An 18,489-nucleotide genomic window follows, 5' to 3' on the forward strand; every position below is an offset into this window, starting at 1 on the left:
GAAGGACCACTGTAGTTTCAAAAACACTTCATTGTCGACCACATTTTATTCATTACATAGTAATTTGTTTGTTTTGTTTTAGTTTCCGAAACCAATAACAGTGAGACATAGAATTCAACATTTACATTTTTTTAAAAACTACTTTTATTTCTTTCTTGTACTGTTTCATAGATGTAGAGTTTCAATTTTATCTATGTTTTATTGCCGATAGTGGGGGCGAAGTGGCCCAGTGGTTAAGGCATTGCACTGTGACCTGGATGGCCCAGGTTCGAGCCCCGCTTCAGGCAATTTCGTTTTTTTCCTTAGCAAGATTATTAACCTCCAATTTGCTCACTTGGACAACATGGGTGATTCCTGTTGACATCAGACATCTTGTTTGATGAGTTATCTATATTCCTTCGTGGAATGCCTAGGCGACGATATCTTATGATGTTGTGGCACAAAAGGCACAATTTTATTTTTTTTAATTGCCGATAGAGTGTAATGTAAATTAGGTGAAAAAATGTCATGCTATTTTCGATTTATAAAGCTAATTGCTACTTTTCAAGATGCAATAGAAAACAAAAATAGTGAAAACGTCTTATTGTTAGTGTAATAGAATGACCATTCTATCTAATGTTGTTTGATTTTGTACTCTATTGCTCTTTACTACTTGTCGCTACCATCACTATTTAAATGTATGCAAGACTGTGTGCCTCTGTGGTTGATATCAACATTCCTTTACTAGTGTGTGTTATACTATGACCAATAGTACACTGTGTGTTGTGTGTTAAGCCCTTACACAGGTAGTCTCTCGATGTAGTACTATTTTTATCTTCGGCTGGGTGTGACTTCTGGCCTGATACTATATTTTTGTGTGCTTTCATCACTTCACATCGTTATAACTTCATTTTAACAACTATGATCATTTCCAAATTTATATCACTAATTCTGGCAAATCATAGCTTTCTAGCCACCTACCTTGAGTCATCTAAATCTACTTTGTTCTTCTGTATACTTAATAATTGCTACTTAAATATTTCATACAGCCATAACGTTAACGCCTTTGATTACTAATTACGAGCTAAACATTTACTCTTTAACTCTGCAATTCACTATGATTGATTTTGTAGCATAACTCTTTAGTTTAGACTTATTCGTTCCTTCGTACATGTCTCATGTTATTTGCATTAATTTGTTTAAATCATGAAGATGCACACAACTCGATCGAGTTTACTCACTTCAGTCTACGCATCACTTTACCTGGACCAGGGACGTAGGTGCTTTCCCTGACGTCCGCGCTAAATCTATTTTTAACTGCTATAGCTAATATTATGTGATTATTCTGCCATTGATTCTTTTCATTCATTCATTGATCCATTCATTGCTACACGCCTATAGAATACGATACAAAAGAATGATCTGTTCCATTGTTCCTGAATAAAGACTTCATCATTATACATCCTGGCCTTTGTTGTTTGATCGCCTCCACTACCTTGGAGTGGATGGGCTAGGACTCGGGTGGACTATGGTGTCTCCGGACTTGACTGTGGTGTGTGCTCTTCGCTCATGAAATCAACTCCCTACTTCTACTTCTGACACATGAAGTCATGCTACTATCACTAACAGTAGTACTAAACTGACTGTCACTTCATTGTCTCGATCTATCTTCCTCACTTGAGCACCACCGCCGCAGTTACAGTTTGGAACTCTTAAGTCGACCCCGGGACCGAATCCATCCACTCCCACGGCCTCCACACTCTGCCAATACTACTACTACTACTCGCCGGCATCAACTACCCGGTTGTCTCCATCAGTATCACACTCGCCGGCATCAACTACCCGGTTGTCTCCATTAGTATCACACTCGCCGGCATCAACTACCCGGTTGTCTCTATCACACTCGCCGGCATCAGCTACCCGGTTGTCTTACTCTTTTACATTAGGATAACAAATTTTGGATGTAATATTCTCACCTTTGTCTCGTTCTTATACTAGAATGAGTTTGGCGATTTCACAAATTCAGATTTATATAAATGTGAACCTTTATAAAGTGCATTTCCGTGGATTCACTAAGCACAAAAATAAAAGCTTGAGCATCTATATAGCGCAATATCAACTAAAAGTGCTCAAAGTGCTTTACAAGAGGTCCTAAGCCGACAGTGACACTTAACACGTAGGACGAGACATAATGCCTGTTAGGCAATATTGATATTTCATCTAGCATCTTTTACTACTTTAGTCCCTCAGCAGGCCAAATGGGATCAAACTTGTTTCCCGCAGTACAATTTGCCTGCTGAGTTATTCCCATCTCTCCACGTGGAGATAAGGACTGAAAAAGTAGTTTATTTAGTGTGCGGCTATGTGGTCTAAGTGGTGTGACACTCGCTTTTGGATGGGAAGGTCCTGGGTTCGAGCCTCACATAGTTGAGTCCTTGGAAAAGGCTCTTTACTCACATTCTGTCACCTTACTCAGGTGTAAAATGAGTACCTGGCTGTTAACATTGTTGTCTCTGTTGGAAAAAAAATTGTAATATCGCCTAACAGGCGTCATGTCTCGTTCTCTATGTTATATGTGTTGCTGGTGATCAGGGACCCTTTGTAAAGCTCTTTGAGCACGTTTAGTAGATACTGCGCTATATAAAAAGCTCTATTTTTTTTTTTTTTTTTACAAAAGGCCCAAAGAGAGATTCTAGGGGAAATAATCCTCAATATCTCCAAATCAACAAAACTGAAACAACCAGTTTTGGAAATCCACTTTTCATTTGAATACAAGATAAATACATAATATCAGTGGGCATGAAAGAGTAGGGAAAGATTGAACTTGTTTTTATATTGTGTTGAATGTGTTGTTTATTTCTACAACTTTTAGAAATATGGACTCGTCATATGAAGTAAATAAATCAGCCAGGGTATTGAATGGAGTCCAGCAGTCAGAGTTAGGTAAGAATTTATATCCTTCTCCTCCTTCTCATCATCATCATCATCATCATCATCATCATCATCATCATCATCATCATCATCATAATAATGATAATAATAATAATAATAATAATAATAATAATAATAATAATAATAATAATAATAATAGTAATAATAATAATAATAATAGTAATAATAATAATAATGATAATAGATATAATATAATAAATAATAATAATAATAATAATAATAATAATAATATATAATAATAATAATAATAATAATAATAATAATAATAATAATAATAATAATAAAATAATAATAATAATAATAATATAATAATAATAATATAATAATAATAATAATAATAATAATAATAATAATAATGATAATGATGGTGATGATGATAATAATAATGAACCTTATCAATTTTCGGAACTTTGAACATTATATCAAACCACAATGTAGTCCAAGCCATGCTCACTTTAATGAATAAGAATAATGTCAATCATAGATCACAAAGGGCAGGTACCTCATAATCCAGAGACACATAGTGATGTGATGTTGATATCTAGGAATGAACGGCTATGTGGTCTAGTGGTATGACACTCGCTTTCGGTCAGAAGGTCCTGGGTTCAAGCCTTGCTCAGAGCATAGTTTAGTCCTTGGAGAAGGCTCTTTACTCACATTCTCTCACTGTACTCAGGTGTAAAACAAGTACCTGGCCGTTAACAGCATTTTCTCTGTCCGAGAAAATTGTAATATCGCTTAACAGGTCTTATGTCCCGTCCTTAATGTTAAATGTTGCTGCTGACCAGGGACCCCTTGTAAAGCACTTTGATCATGTTTAGTGGATATTGCCCTATATAAAAGGTCAGTTTTAAAAAAATAATTTTTTTTTTAATGAACACAGAATACCACTCTCATATTCTTATTCTGTAACTGTTGTTGCATCTTTTCCCCTTCTATTCATGATTCCAGGCAGTATTCACCTCAACTTTGAGAATCCTCCCATAGAAGACTTGTTTGAAGATGATTCAAAATGGCCAACCAGTTTTTGCACTCAGTATACACAGCTTATGTTCCGTACATTCCAACAGTCAAAATCAAGAATGTTTGATAAAACAAAGGTAGAGTCATCTTATTAATTTTTTAATTTTAATTTTTGTTTTTATTTGTTTTGTTTTTAATTTTTTCTTTGTTTTTATCTTTTATTCTTTCGGAGGGGAGGGGTTGGTTTTTTTTGGGTTTTTTTTTGGTCTGTTTTGTTTAATTTTAGGTTTTTTGTTTATTCTCCCTTCACATTGTTGCTTTATGATTATTAAAGGAGGACCCGTTGTTGTGTGTGTTGGCATTGTTTAGTTTAGGAAAACTGAAAAGGGCTGATTTCCGTGAATGCTCAGATTTTCTGTTTTGCTGAAAAGACGGTTTGGTATGACCAAATGGAAAAATCTATAAAGTATAAAGATTGTTTGATTTAGATGTACAAGTGAGATTCTTCACATTGATACACAATACCAGAATATTTTCGTGAAGAGTCCATCAGGTTGACATTCTATAAAGATATATGACAAATGGAAGGTTGTTTTTTTACTTCAATTTTTCATTGGTTATATAACCAAAAAAAAAAAAAAACAACAAAAAAACAAAACAAAGCCTATTCCTTTTAAAAATATATCAGTGAAAAAAATCAAAATCAAACGTTAGCTGAAAATTTAGTAGAGCATTTAAGGTTTTGATATTGTATAAAAACAAAGAACCTCTTTAGATAAAGTTTGGGTCGTGCATTAGATATTTGGTTAGAATAATTACCTATGAAAATGTGGTCAGTTAAATCCTCATAAACAAGCCATTGTTCCCCAGCAGGCTTTAATTAGTTACACAGCAGATTTCTGCCCAGTTTAACCCTCTCCTTACCAACTATAGGAAAATCGTCACATTCGTTACGATACAACCAACATTGTTCTGACTCGGATTTGTTTTTAAAATAATTTAAAGAAAAGGCGTTGTCATATTTACAAGAACTTAATACTGTTTTGTAAAACTTGTTTTGCTCTACAAAATAGGTAGATGCACTTTGTCAGCTTAAATTTGGTTTAAAAATTCAATTTATGTGTTGGGTAGGTATGAGGTTTTAGTAAATGTTTTGAGAATTGTCGGCAAGGAAAGAGTTAACCACATTTCAGATCAATAAATGTTTAAAAATTTGGATATACCTAATACTAAATAGGGATTTTTCAATCCCAGAGTGCAATTTTTAAGATTAAAAAAAAAACCCAAACATGTTAACTCAATGTGTTAACTAAATGTTAACTCTTTTTAAAGCACCTCTGAGCACTATTTGTGGATATTGGCGCTATATCAAATAACAATTATAATAATAACTCTCATTTGCCAAATGGCTCAGGTGTAAAAATGGCAATGTGCCTAATACATATTTGATATGTAAACTCTCATTTTTATTTTTATTTTTATTTGTTTAAAAATTCTTCTCCATCAGATTTTTGAATATGTCATCATGACTCTTCTCACCAGCCTCATTTGGTTCCAGTTACCGAGAACTGAAGAAACATTGACAGATAGGATGGGAGCTGTAAGTAATTGCTCTTAAACTTATTGTAAATCATATAAATAAATAAATAAATAAATAAATAAATAAATAAATAAATAAATAAATAAATTTAAAAAATAGATAAATAAATAAATAAACTTCCCTTTATTCGTCCCATAGGGGAAATTGTCTCCTCCAAGGGAAGACTAGAATACCCCAGGCATCAGCCGCAGTGCAGCGCTGCAAATTGAGCTAGGGCGAGTTGAATTGCTCAAGGCCACACAGTGCAGCGGTGGGTAATTGAACTCAGTACATTTTGGGTATGAATCAAGGACTGTATCGTTGAGCCACACTGCCCCTCTATTGCCATGTAAGACTTTTTGCTGAAGGTGGGGAGGGGGGTGGGGGGGGGGGGGGGGGAAGAGAAATCAGAGAGTGAAGAAGGGATGAAAGAATGAGAGGTTGGATCGCGTATGACATGCTTAAGGGTCAATTGCAGCATAGTTCAGGTCACTTGCATCTAATTATCATCTATAAGAAGTGGCCATCGGCCCATTGGGTGCATCATAATTATCAGACTAAAAAAAGATAAATAAGAAAAAGACTAAAACTAAAAATGTAAATTTAGCATATAAATGAAGATCTGAATATCAGAGAAAAATATGAAAAAACTGGTTAAAGAACATAATGAAACTAAAGAAACGGAGAACTTTGGAAGAAATTGTTGTTAATGTCACCAATTTAGAATATTTAAAGAGCAGTTTAGACACCATGATTCCTAAAATTTCCTGATCTGAGACATCTCAGGAGGTTTCAGATTTCAGATTTCAGGTAGAATAATAATGATAATAATAATAATGATAATAATAATAATAATAATAATAATACTACTACTACTACTACTACTACTACTACTACTACTACTACTACTACTACTACTACTACTACTACTACTACTACTACTACTATACTACTAATACTACTACTAATACTACTACTACTACACTACTACTACTACTACTACTACTACTACTACTACTACTACTAATAATAATAATAATAATGATAATAATAATAATAATAATAATAATAATAATAATAATAATAATAATAATAATAATAATAATAATAAGAAGAAGAAGAAGAAGAAGAAGAAGAAGAAGAAGAAGAAGAAGAAGAAGAAGAAGAAGAAGAACAAGAAGAAGGAGGAGGGGAAGGAGGAGGAGGAGGAGGAGGGGAAGGAGGAGAAGGAGAAGAAGAAGAAAGAGGAGGGGAAGAACTCTCAGCTTTGGCACCAGTAAAAGCAATCCTAACCAAATCTATAAGGAATTATACTATGGATTAAGGTCTATTACATTAGATGCACTGCCCCCTCTCCTCAGAGTTTATTGCCATAAGAGACACCCCCCTTTAATTATGAAATGTGTTTTATCTATCACTTAATTGACTACATAATCTCAGAACATTGTAAAGCTGCCATGGTGAATACCGGCTATACAGATGCTCTCTTAGTCTTGGTCTTAGTATTGATTTATCATTAATAATTATGTCGTTCGCAGATGTTCTTCATCATTTCTCAAGTTGGATTTGGAACGCTCTTTGATGCTGCTTCTTCGTGTATGTTTTTAATTCCTCTTTTTATTTTTAGAATATGTGATCAAATGTCATGAAATGGTATTATGCTGGATTGGAATTTTTTTTTCTGAAAATTGAATTAAAAATATGAAAAAACCCGCCAGAATTTCAAATTAATAATAATAATAATAATAATAATAATAATAATAATAATAATAATAATAATAATAATAATAATAATAATAATAATAATAATAATAATAATAATAATAATAATAATAATAATAATAAAAATAATAATAATTAAAAAAAAAATATTATTAATAATAATAATCATAATAATGATGATGATGATGATAACAATAATCATACTATATACATATATTCTTCAGTTCCATCAGAGAGAGTGGTCATTCATAAGGAAAGGTCTGCTGGTTGGTACAGACTGTCTTCCTACTACTTGGCCAAGCTGACCAGTGAACTGCCTTTAACTCTTGTGATGCCTGCCTTGTTTGTGACAATTTCCTACTGGTGTATTGGTCTGAATAGTTCTTTTGCTGCTTACACAGTCAGCATGGTGATCACGATGACAAACACACTGGCAGGACAAAGCGTTGGCCTTTTTCTTGGAATTGCATTCATGGATTTTCGTCGAGCTATTGTTATGTGTACTGTCACTATTATGTTCATGATGCTCTTAGGTAAGTAGGAGTGACACATTAGAGGGTTTAGGTACTGGTGTAAGGTAAGAATTTGAAAAGATGTGTATGAAACACTACCGGACAAAGCAGAAAGATGCAGCTTAGAATGAAATTGTATAATGTGTTGTATTTTATAGAGAAATCAGATTTACATGTTTTTGATTTATTTAGCCTTTCTTGAAGGAAATGAGTATTGACAGTTTATTATACACTCCATCATGGTTTCCTCAAACTTTTGAGGAAACCGTAGTTCGTGGAAAACATGTCTTGCCATAATGACTTGATGGGGGCAGTGGGACTTAGCGGTATTTTCTTTGCTTCGTACCTGAATATCCATCGTGTTATGTGGCCTGTAGCAAGCCACCTCTCCCTAGCTCAATTTGCTGTGTTGTGACTGTCACTGTCACCCGGGTTATTCCAGTCTTCCTTTGGAATACACCCAAAGACAAATCTCTGTTTGATATTGAATAAAGGGAACTTTATTATAAATTTATATACTTTATTGATATCTTGAGGGAGATAACTTTATACCTGACATGTTACAAGGGGTTTGGTGTGTGTCTGTGGGGAGGGGGCAGATGCGGTTGCTGTATCACAACATTCATTTACCATTATAGCCAACCAATGCATGTGGCATTGGAATTAGAACAAATGGCGAGGTGGTAAGAATAAACAGAGAAGTTTCGGTTATGCAAAATGGTGATGGAGTGTGTGAACGATGCACACAAACAAAACTGTGACCAGTAAATCATCAGTGGTCGAAATAATTGGGCGCATTAAAAACCTCTTTAATTAATTTTTACTTTTTTTTTTTCATTGGCTGGGTGAAATTAGGTTGAGGAAATGGTGCTTGAGGTAAAAATTAGTTTGAGGAAGAAATGGAATGATAGCAACGAATAATAAGGAAAAAATTTGGGATTTTTTAATGGGTTTGAGGAAACTGTGTTCGAGGTTTGATGAAACCATACTCACATGTACATGTGTTGTCACTCATTCTCTTCATATCATCTTGCGAACACATATTATATTAAATGCCATAAAAAAGGAGGATAACATTTTACACAAATAACTGAAAGGATACTTTGTATCAAAATTGTTATAATTACCAAAATAGACATGATTGTAGTCTTGATAGATTGTTCTGATCATGAAAGCCTCAAGTGGAATCGATTAATTGGAACGACATCTAGTAGGTAAAGATGATGTTCTAATTAAGCGGCTTGCATTATATTATAATTCTTCTTCTTATTGTTATTATTATTCATCAGGATTATCATATATACTCTAAACCTCAGGTGGTTTCTACACTCGACACCTCCCTGAATGGCTTGCCTGGATCAAGTACCTTTCTTTCACGTATTATTCATTCCACTCAATGTTACAGAATGAGTTTACAGATTCAGACTCTCTTGAGTAAGTATTGATTTGCTTGGTGTCACTTGATCCTCTTCTTCTGAAGATTCTATGAATATATATATATATATATATATATATATATATATATATATATATATATATATATATATATATATATATATATATATAATATATATATATATATATATAATATAGATTGTCACTCACATTATATGGCCAAGGCGTTCGTTTCTGTGGCTTTTGTCCACGTCTTCAGTCAGCATAATGTCGACATTATTCCGACTGAAGACGTGGACGAAAGCCACAGAAACAAACGTATTGGCCATATAATGTGAGTGACAATCTATATTTTATATTAGCTCTAACCATCATTATCGAACACTTTGTACCTACGAGTACCCACCAACACTAATAAATATGTAATTATATATATATATATATATATATATATATATATATATATATATATATATATATATATATATATATACATATATATATATATATATATATATATATATATATATATATATATATATATATATATATATATATAATATATATATATATATATATAATATATATATATATATATATATATATATATATATATATATATATATATATATATATATATATATATAATATATATATATATATATATATATATATATATATATATATATATATATATATATATATATATATATATATATATATATATATATATATATATATTCTGGATGACAGATTCACCCTTACAATATTTAATACTTATGTCAGAATTTATATCTGCAACATTTTAAAGCAGAAAATATCTGGCATCGGTTTTATTGATTAGTGAAAAAAACAACAAAAACAGATTTCGCAAGCAATGCTTTTAGATCTTTTGTTGTTAGTTTATAACTTTTCCTTTTTTAAGTAAAAGTAAAATAGAAAGCCACTTATCTCAGACACCCTTCTTCTAATACGTTTGAGTTAATTGAGCAAGAGAACAAAAAACTGTCCGGAAACATGCAAAACCTCAGATAACTCTCATTGTTCATGTTTTTTTGTGTTTTGCCTCAGAACTCAGAATAGGCGTTCAGTAATTTAGTTGGAAATGGTCCTTTTTGGTAACTCAAGTTTCAATTAAATGTTTCGAAATCCTAAAAAGTTAATGATATAAAGTTTATCTTATTTTCAATAGATAAAGAATTGTTTGGTTCATTATTGACTCAAATATAAATAACCAAGCACTAATAATTTATTTTTTATTAATCCCCCAAACTTTATGAATACCAGATGTTTGAGTGTCAACAGTACCCACATATTCCAAGAGTGTGCTTCACCCAATGTGACGTCAATTGCTCCAAATAGAGTTTTAGAATACCTAGATGTCACGTGGTCTCTCCCTGGCTACTACCTTCCTCTGTGGATCTTCATTTTTGGCTTGAGGACTTTGGGCTACCTCATTTTGCGGTTTATTCACTCTCCTGTTTCTGCTTAAAATTAGATTGACAGTTCAGTATGGAGCTAGATAAATGACCAATTTATTGTTACCTTTGTTGAAATAATTTACTTTTTGTTTTCATCCCAAGATATTATATTATATATAATGTAAATGAACATATTATATTTTGTATTCTTTCATTAGAGATGGAATCTCTAATGAGAAAGTAGGTATTTTTCGATCAAATTGTGCGCTGAGAAGGTCACAAAATAACAATTTTAAACATTCTAAATCTTTACAAAGTTGAGTCCTTTGAAAAGACTCTTTACTGACATTTTCTTATTACAGTAAAAACTGGTTAAACCAAAAACATCTTAACTGATAAGACTGCTAAACCGAAAAGAAATCAAAATGTTATCATGTTTTCCTCTTTGTTTCTGTTAACCAACTATCGATAAACCGAAAGCCACTATGCTCAAACTATCTTTAAACTGAAAAGAAATTGCTGAAAAACCCAAGAAAAAAATTGCTGATAACCAAACAAATTCCAATTACAACTGTGTTACCAAAATGTGCTCTCTAATTTGTATCCATTCTACACTTCTCACACACCTCAAGTGGAAACCCTCTCCACTTCGCCACCAACTCCCTCCTCCTCCCCTCTCACTCCATATTTCCTTATTCGTCTCTGTCGCATTCTATTCTCCCACTCAATTTCCCCCCCTCCCAACCAATTCCACTCCTGACCGCAGTCCATTCGTACTTGATTGTGAGAACACAATGCGGTAATTGAGAGCAGTAATGTTGTAACTCCATAAAGATGACGTTGGAGTTACAGCACTTTTGCCCTCACATAGCTCTTTGGCACCTACTACCACTAGGCTTGTGTACGTATACGTACACACAAACACCCCCCCCCCCCCCCCCCGGGCCCCCCAACACTAACACACACACTATTTCACCCGCAAAAGTCACAAAGTTGAATTTAATGCCATGCATTGTTGTGTTTGACAGTGGAATGAATGATAGCAGTGGAATAATAATACCCCAGGAAAATCATAACTTTTTGAGGTATGCCTAAACTGAAATATGTTTAAACCGAAATAGAATACCAACTCTGGTTTTGGTTTAACCGGCTTTTACTGTATATACATGTAGGTGTAAATTGAGTACCATGCTTGGAATAGTGTAATGGGAAGATATTATAATACCCCTACAACTACAAGTGCTTTGTCTTTACCTTCATTTTAAGTAATGCTGTTGGTTTGGGACCCCTTGTAAAGTGATGTTTATAATGGTTATTGTGTTGTACAGTGCAACCTCGATATAACGACATCGTCGGGACCGGGAAAACGTGTCGTTATAGAGGGATGTCGTTACAGAGAGGTTTCCTATGTGTGTACAGTAGAACTCGGAAATAGCGAGTTCGACGGGTCCACTCCTGATTACTCGCTATTTCCGAGTTCTCGCTATTCCCGAGTTGCCAGGAAAGGTTATAATAATATTGCTGGTTATTCCCCTCAGTGTGTAATTCGAGTAAAAGCCGTCGCCCCTTTTTCAATTTCTTCACAGAAGTGGCAGAATGCTTGGTTTTTTTGTTTGTTTTTTTTTTCAAGTAAAATCATGACTAAAAAAAAACAAGAACATAGAAGTGTGTGTGTGTGTGTGTGTGTGTGCGTGTGCGTGTGCGCGCGAGTGTTTGTATGCACTCGGCATGTTTGATGAGGTAAGCAAGCGCATCACTCAATCACTGACCCATTGAAATAATGGTTCCACACTCCCCTCTCTCGCTGATCGTGTCGTTCGTTAACGATGCTACTCGCTGACCGATGCTGCGAAGTGAGGCATGTTGACATGTGCTTACCTCGCGCGTCGCGTGGCACCACATTAGGTGAATAATTGACCCCCACCCCCAATACACACACACGCACACAAACCCAACCCCCACCCAAATTTGTGTCGCCTATTATGTACTACTACAGACTAGGCTACTATGTAATATTACTCGTAACGAAACATCGGAAAAATAAGAAAAGAAAAGAGGCTAGGCTAAAAATATTTAAATTGCCATTGTCTTTACTTCGTCGCAGTCCTAGGCTGGGGCAGGAAATGCTCGTTATTTCCGAGTTGACCTCTTTTTCATACTCGCTACTTTCATGCTAATTTTATTGACTCAAATAAGGGAAAAAAACGGGGATTTAGATTTTACTCGCTATTTCCGAGTTCTCGCTATTTCCGAGTACGTTACTTTCATGTTCTACTGTATATCAGGAGGTGTTTTGGGTCTTGTGTAGTGAATGTATACTTTTTCATTTTCCCTCTGTAGTTTATCCGGGCTTGGGACCGGCAATGAATGGAGAGTGGACAAAGGATTTATAAACAGTCCAGTGTTGACCTGAACCCCCCCCCCCCCCCCCCCAAACACATCAAATTATACAGCAATAACGTTTACACAGTTGTCTCCCTTGATCTTGTTATTTTGATTATTTTTAACACGGTGTCACATCACCACAAGTGGACAATGTCCCGTCCCGACATCTGATCTCCTCCCCTTGAACGGTTTCATTTATCCGATGAGCGTTCCTATTGTCAACACGTAGGATTTCATGACTGATGTGCCCTGTCCCTTTCATCACTTTGGTGTGGATGATTTGTGTAAAGGAAGTAATGACGGGTAACAATGGAGCAACATCGTGTGGTGTTGTTCGATCACGACTGACTAACCAACAAAGGGAAATGACTTGAAATTTAATTGATGGAAATCTTTGGATGTCTACTTCAAAATAAAGAATGCTTTGGCATTAAGCATGCCTAAGCCTCCTCCCGATAACCTTGCTTAAAGGCGGCATGGACTGTATTTACAAGGTAAAAAAAAACATACTACACATTTGACTGTTTCCCTCTCAGCTAAAGACTCAGATAAGGACCAGGACAAAACCATGTAATCACATTTCAAGATAAAGAGAGGGCAACCCAGAAAGCAGCTATAGGGGGAGCAAGTTTTTGTTTGTTTTTAAGGGTTTTACGGCGCTTGCAACACATTTAGGTTATATCAGCACCAGTAAAAATGAAAAAAAAAAGGGATATTAAAAAGTTCTAGAATTACAATTAAAAAGCACCCAAGAGAAAGTAAGACAAAGGGGAACTGGGAACAAATAGGGATCAGATGTAGATTCCAAGAGCATACCACCGATGTACTTAGTTTGAGATCACCTATAAGCATGGGTGCAAGAGTGCCGGCTATAGCCAGCCTGCCGGCCGATTGGATTACCGAAAAAAACGTCGCCGGCTTTTTGCGATTTGGATTTGATTGATTTTATTTTTTTTTGTGACAAGAAACGTAACAAATTACTCCATTTCAACCTTTGGATTAAACATACAACAATTGTGGACTACTATTATGAAGACTAGATGCTCAGAACAAGACTTCAAATGATGAGGTGAAGTCCGTGAATCTTGCAGGCTTTTTCAGATTATATGTCTGGTCATAAGTAGACTTGCAGGCTTTTTCAGGTCCAGTTGCTTGCACCCATGCCTATAAGTCTCATCCGGACAAAATCACAAAATCCAACAAAGAGGAATACACTCAAATGCTTACATTATACTTATACATTAAAAATAAATATAATAATACATAACAGAGAGATAATTTACAAGGAAAAAATATCATTTCCCAAAACAATAACTATGCATTTGACTGTTTCCCTCCCAGCTAGGACTCCGAACAGGGCCAGGATGAAAACCAAGTAATCTCATTCCAAGACAAAGACAGAAAGCATGTTGGAAAACAGATATTAGGGGATAGACGACACAGTATGTACCTCCCTGCCTGCTATGGGAGGTCACACAGCAAGTGACACCCGGTCCACCATAGGAGGTCAAAGGCCCCACCCAAAAATGTTGAATATAATAAGCCTCATGAAAAAACAAAACGATGAAAAGTGATCAGTCTAAGGTTATGTCAAACACTTTATTCAAATCAAATGACCACATACACATACTTCTACATACTCATAAAAGCAACAACCATTCATCACAACAAAAATTCATTATTTTCCCATTATTCTCTCTGACATTATAAAAAGCATATAAGAGACTGCAATGATAATTTAGTCTAGTGCAAAGCATGAGTTGTTAAAAAAAACAACAACATATCATTGTTGTAAACGACAATCTCTATTGATATGGCAGGCAGGAAAATGATCTCCTTCTCGTTCTACATTTTCAAAGCATTACAATTATACTGATCAAATTAAGTTTCTTTCCTGAGCACTTGCTTAACTCACTCAATCCTAGAGATTTTTGCTACTTTTCAAAATTGGAAAAAAAATGTATTAAAAAAGAGCATCCACATAGATATTTTTAATCAACTATCATTAACATGTAAAAACTAAAAACATTAGCCTTGATATACTTCACCTATAATTTGTCTCAGAAAAATGTAATAAATAGGCATGGGGTAAAAGCAACCAGGGTAAACTACGGATATAGTCGGTGTTAGGGTTGAGTGAGTTAAACAAAAAATTCATTAGATATTACATTAGCAACTAAGGATCAACCCACACAAATGTTAGTTGAAAATCTGAAAAGGTGTGTCTGAAACAGCGATGGAGAGCATAAAGAAAAATACTCGAAAAAAATCATTCAAATAGATCAGCTAGTCCTCTTGTCGTGATGATTTGTATTTGTATTTTTCTCTCTTCTTTGTCTGGCACTGGTTTGGTCATACTTTTTCGGAGACTTATCTTACACCAGTGCCTGCCCCTATTTTTGTTACGTTGAAGTCTTAGTTGATAACAATAAATCAAGGACTGTTTTATGTCATTCTTATTCTTTTCATTTTCATGCATAATCCAATCACAGATACAGATTGATAAAAATTCTGAACAGAAAAAATTTCTTCTTCCTATGACTATGAATCTGATTAACTCCCAAGAGGCTTTGTGTCTGGTTTAGAAGATGGCTGTTGAATTCTGTCCTTGGCCATGTCTATTTCTGCATCATAAAAGGTATATGGGTTATGGCTGAAGAATTCTTCTCCTGAAGTGTATGTTCCAGATTGATCCTTTGATGATGTCTTATCTGGGGATTAGATAAAGTTGCAGTTTTTATTGACATATCACTACGCTAGTCTAGAAAAGCCCTCTTTAAAAAAGAAAAAAAAAATTGCCTGCTTCAGCACTCCTGTGAAAAGGCCTCTGCACCAGTGACTTCATAATTAAGATGTTCGTGATCTGTTCACAGTTTACATCCGTATGGCATATTTTTCACTCACACATTTTCATATCTATATCTTGCACCTGTACCTGTCCCAACTTTTAAAAATAAATAAATAAATAAAATTCCCTTTATTCATCCCTTAGAGGAAATTTGTCTCTAGGGTTTATCCCAAGGGAAGACTGGAATAACCCAGGCATCAGTCGCAGTGCAGCGCCGCAAATTGAGCCAGAATGAGGTGACTTGCTCAAGGCCACACAGCACAGCGGCGGGTGATTGAACTCAGTACCTTTCGGGTACAAAGCAAAGACTGTACTGCTGAAAAAAAATAATAATTAAATGGAGAAATATTGGCATAGATGACAGTTCAACCAAAAAAAAAAAAAAAAAAGAGAGAGAGAGAGAGAGAGAAGGAAGTGGTGGGGACTGTATATTCCATAAGAGTTAGAAAAACCTAAGTTTAAAAAAAACATATATATGTCGCTCTTCTCCTCTTTTTTTTTTTGGCAAAGTAGCCAACATTTCTTTCTTTTCCTTGGATATATCAAATTTGGTTTGGTTCTAAATGAACTTTTAACAATTATTCTCACCTTTAACAGGGGGAGTTGAGGAAGTGGTTGTTGTCTCTGTATTTTTCTTGACCCCATGACCAATTGTAGTGTGGATGGATGCTCGTAAAAGCTGAAAGTGAAACAGAATTATATAACATATATCTACAATTACAATCAAGAGCTGTAATCAGAAGAATTATGATTTCAAATTGAAATGAACGTCATATAGTAAATTCTAACGTTTGTTGGAAAGTAAACATCTCTCTAGGGCATTTTTTTTTCATTCCCAAATATAAAGTCCTCACAACACATAAAAATACTACCCATGCTCGTTAAGGGTACTAAAGAAACCATGATACATATAACAGTAACAAGAGGCTTCCCCTCCTTGCACCTTATTCCTTCAATTTGTCTAGTCTTTTCTTGCTACAAGGCTATAAACTGAGTGCATTCATTTTCCTTTCAGGTCCGTTTTGCTCTCAGTTTGATGCAGCAGTAATTCGGACTCGAATCTGAATCGTCTCCTGTGGCTATTCGGACTCAAATTCCAATGTGCGTGCGCAGGGAAACAGAGTGCGACAGTGGGCAGAGGGTGGAACTGATAAAGAAACAGAAGAAATTCTGTTTTGCTCATATTCATATCAGACTGACTCAGTTCATAAGCCCTGCTTTGGACTGAAGGATTCTTGCTAGTTTAACACTATCAGAATACGTTGTTTTAAAAAATTGTCCTGATTTTGTTTGGTGCGTTGTGTTGCTTATAAAGCTTTTCCTTTCGACCACAGTTACTTTAATTAACTTTTGTTACTTTTTTGAAGAATTTTAACTCTTTTCTTTTTAATTTCAAACAGGACTTCTAACTACCTGTTATAGTTACTATAATTGTTATTTTGATTTGCATCAAATCTATATGTAATTATTTAGAATATATTAAAAAAAAAAAAAATAACTATAATGCCACGAAAGATTATTCAGACTGAGTCTAAATATTATATTGGAATTTGAGTCCGAACAGCCACGGGAGACTACTACTACTATTCAGACTCGAGTCCGAATAGTCCTAGTTCTGCAACCACTCCTATTCAACTAGCCATTCAACTAATAGTAATAGGCCTGACTTATAAGACCACTGCATCAGCTTAGCCTGCATGTTAGAGTTTCTAATTAATTTCTAGCCCAGGGAGTGAGCCTTTTATTTAGATTTAGGGCTAGGGCTTGGGTCTCTCGGCCTTGGAGGCACAGTCACTTACGGCTGCATCACTTCTTGTTGTAGAATAAAGAAACCTTACACAAGCTCTGTAAATCATGATGACAATAATGACTAACTGAGAAGTCAACAAAATTATCTCCTTGTTTGTTCTTTCACAACTTTCCCAAAGTCCTAGTCCAACCTACACAGCGATGACAAGGACACAGGACGGCGATAGAAGAAAAAGAAATAATAAGTTTAAAATATCGAAAACTACGAAGGACGAGTATGCTACGAATTTTGATTTCGTTTATTTTACTCCATTATTTATTAATATTATTACTATTATTTTAGGCTAGCGTATCTACATAACATAACATGTCTAAAGGCTTATTATAATTTAGGATTTTATCACTTAAATGCCTTATAAATGATGGTTGCCACGGCACACCGCAAACTTGGCCTATTTACTATTTACCCCCCCCCCCCCCCCCCACAAAGAGATTGAAAGGAGATAACTCTAAAAATATGGATATTGCTGACTGCTGAAATCGAAAGTAAAAATTTAATTATTTCCATTATTAAATGCCAGACTAAATACTGAGTTGAGTCTGTAGGCTATGTCAATCCACACCTGGGATTTACACTTTAATTAATCCAACTCCCAATAGTCCCGGTAATATATTAATATTCTAGATAAATATAATTTTCATACGCTGTTGATACATTAATTACACATTTTTATCATATTTTATGGTTTTAGTTGACGGCTAGTAGTAGTAGGTACTCATTTTACACATGAGTACGGTGAGAGAATGTGAGTAAGGAGTCTTTTCCAAGGACTCAACTATGCGCCGAGCGAGGCTCGAACCCAGGACCTTCCGATCCGAAAGCAAGTGTCATACCACAAGACTAATAATAATAATAATAATAATAATAGATCTTTATTTGTCCATAAATATGGCAATTTGTCATTTAGTTACACTTGTTATAAT

At 34.7% G+C, this 18,489-nt stretch overlaps 3 protein-coding genes across 10 annotated transcripts in view; 2 read left to right on the plus strand and 1 right to left on the minus strand.

Moving 5' to 3' along the window:
* The window catches only part of LOC144978016 (uncharacterized), a 58,746-nt gene extending 46,594 nt beyond the window's left edge, over positions 1-12,152 (plus strand). For all 3 annotated transcript variants that reach the window (XM_078923451.1, XM_078923450.1, XM_078923452.1), the window contains exons 9-15: positions 2,852-2,922; positions 3,883-4,031; positions 5,402-5,494; positions 7,012-7,069; positions 7,420-7,728; positions 9,024-9,141; positions 10,390-12,152. In XM_078923451.1, the coding sequence (XP_078779577.1) occupies positions 2,852-2,922; positions 3,883-4,031; positions 5,402-5,494; positions 7,012-7,069; positions 7,420-7,728; positions 9,024-9,141; positions 10,390-10,594 (1,003 nt within the window). In that variant the 3' untranslated portion in view covers positions 10,595-12,152. The remainder of the gene's footprint in view (positions 1-2,851; positions 2,923-3,882; positions 4,032-5,401; positions 5,495-7,011; positions 7,070-7,419; positions 7,729-9,023; positions 9,142-10,389) is intronic.
* Positions 10,436-18,489, plus strand: part of LOC144978015 (ATP-dependent DNA helicase Q1-like) — a 37,590-nt gene continuing 29,536 nt past the window's right edge. The window contains exon 1 of one of the 6 annotated variants that reach the window (XM_078923446.1): positions 10,436-10,566. The gene's annotated coding sequence lies outside the window, so the exon portion shown is untranslated. Of the gene's footprint in view, positions 10,613-13,370; positions 13,403-18,026; positions 18,171-18,489 lie in introns of those variants that run through there. The other 5 variants (XM_078923445.1, XM_078923447.1, XM_078923449.1 and 2 more) reach the window with 5 other exon arrangements.
* Positions 14,489-17,739, minus strand: LOC144978018 (uncharacterized). Its single transcript, XM_078923455.1, has 3 exons — positions 17,556-17,739; positions 16,345-16,435; positions 14,489-15,619 (listed from the first exon to the last, which is right to left on the minus strand). The coding sequence occupies exons 1-3, from the start codon at positions 17,610-17,612 to the stop codon at positions 15,462-15,464; spliced, it is 306 nt and encodes a 101-aa protein (XP_078779581.1). The 5' UTR covers positions 17,613-17,739; the 3' UTR covers positions 14,489-15,461.

Source organism: Berghia stephanieae, chromosome 8 (genome assembly GCF_034508935.2).
Source record: "Berghia stephanieae isolate SIO BIC M18660-M18661 chromosome 8, UCSD_Bste_1.3, whole genome shotgun sequence".
Classification (NCBI taxonomy): Eukaryota; Metazoa; Mollusca; class Gastropoda; order Nudibranchia; family Aeolidiidae; genus Berghia; species Berghia stephanieae.

What these genes read in the sequence shown, in the direction of transcription:
- LOC144978018 (XM_078923455.1), bottom strand. Translation starts at nt 17,612, where the DNA reads ATGATTTACAGAGCTTGTGTAAGGTTTCTTTATTCTACAACAAGAAGT. An exon ending in CAACAAGAAGTGATGCAGCC is followed by an intron (nt 16,436 to 17,555) that starts GTAAGTGACTGT and finishes TTTCACTTTCAG; the next exon opens with CTTTTACGAGCATCCATCCA. An exon ending in CTCAACTCCCCCTGTTAAAG is followed by an intron (nt 15,620 to 16,344) that starts GTGAGAATAATT and finishes TCTAATCCCCAG; the next exon opens with ATAAGACATCATCAAAGGAT.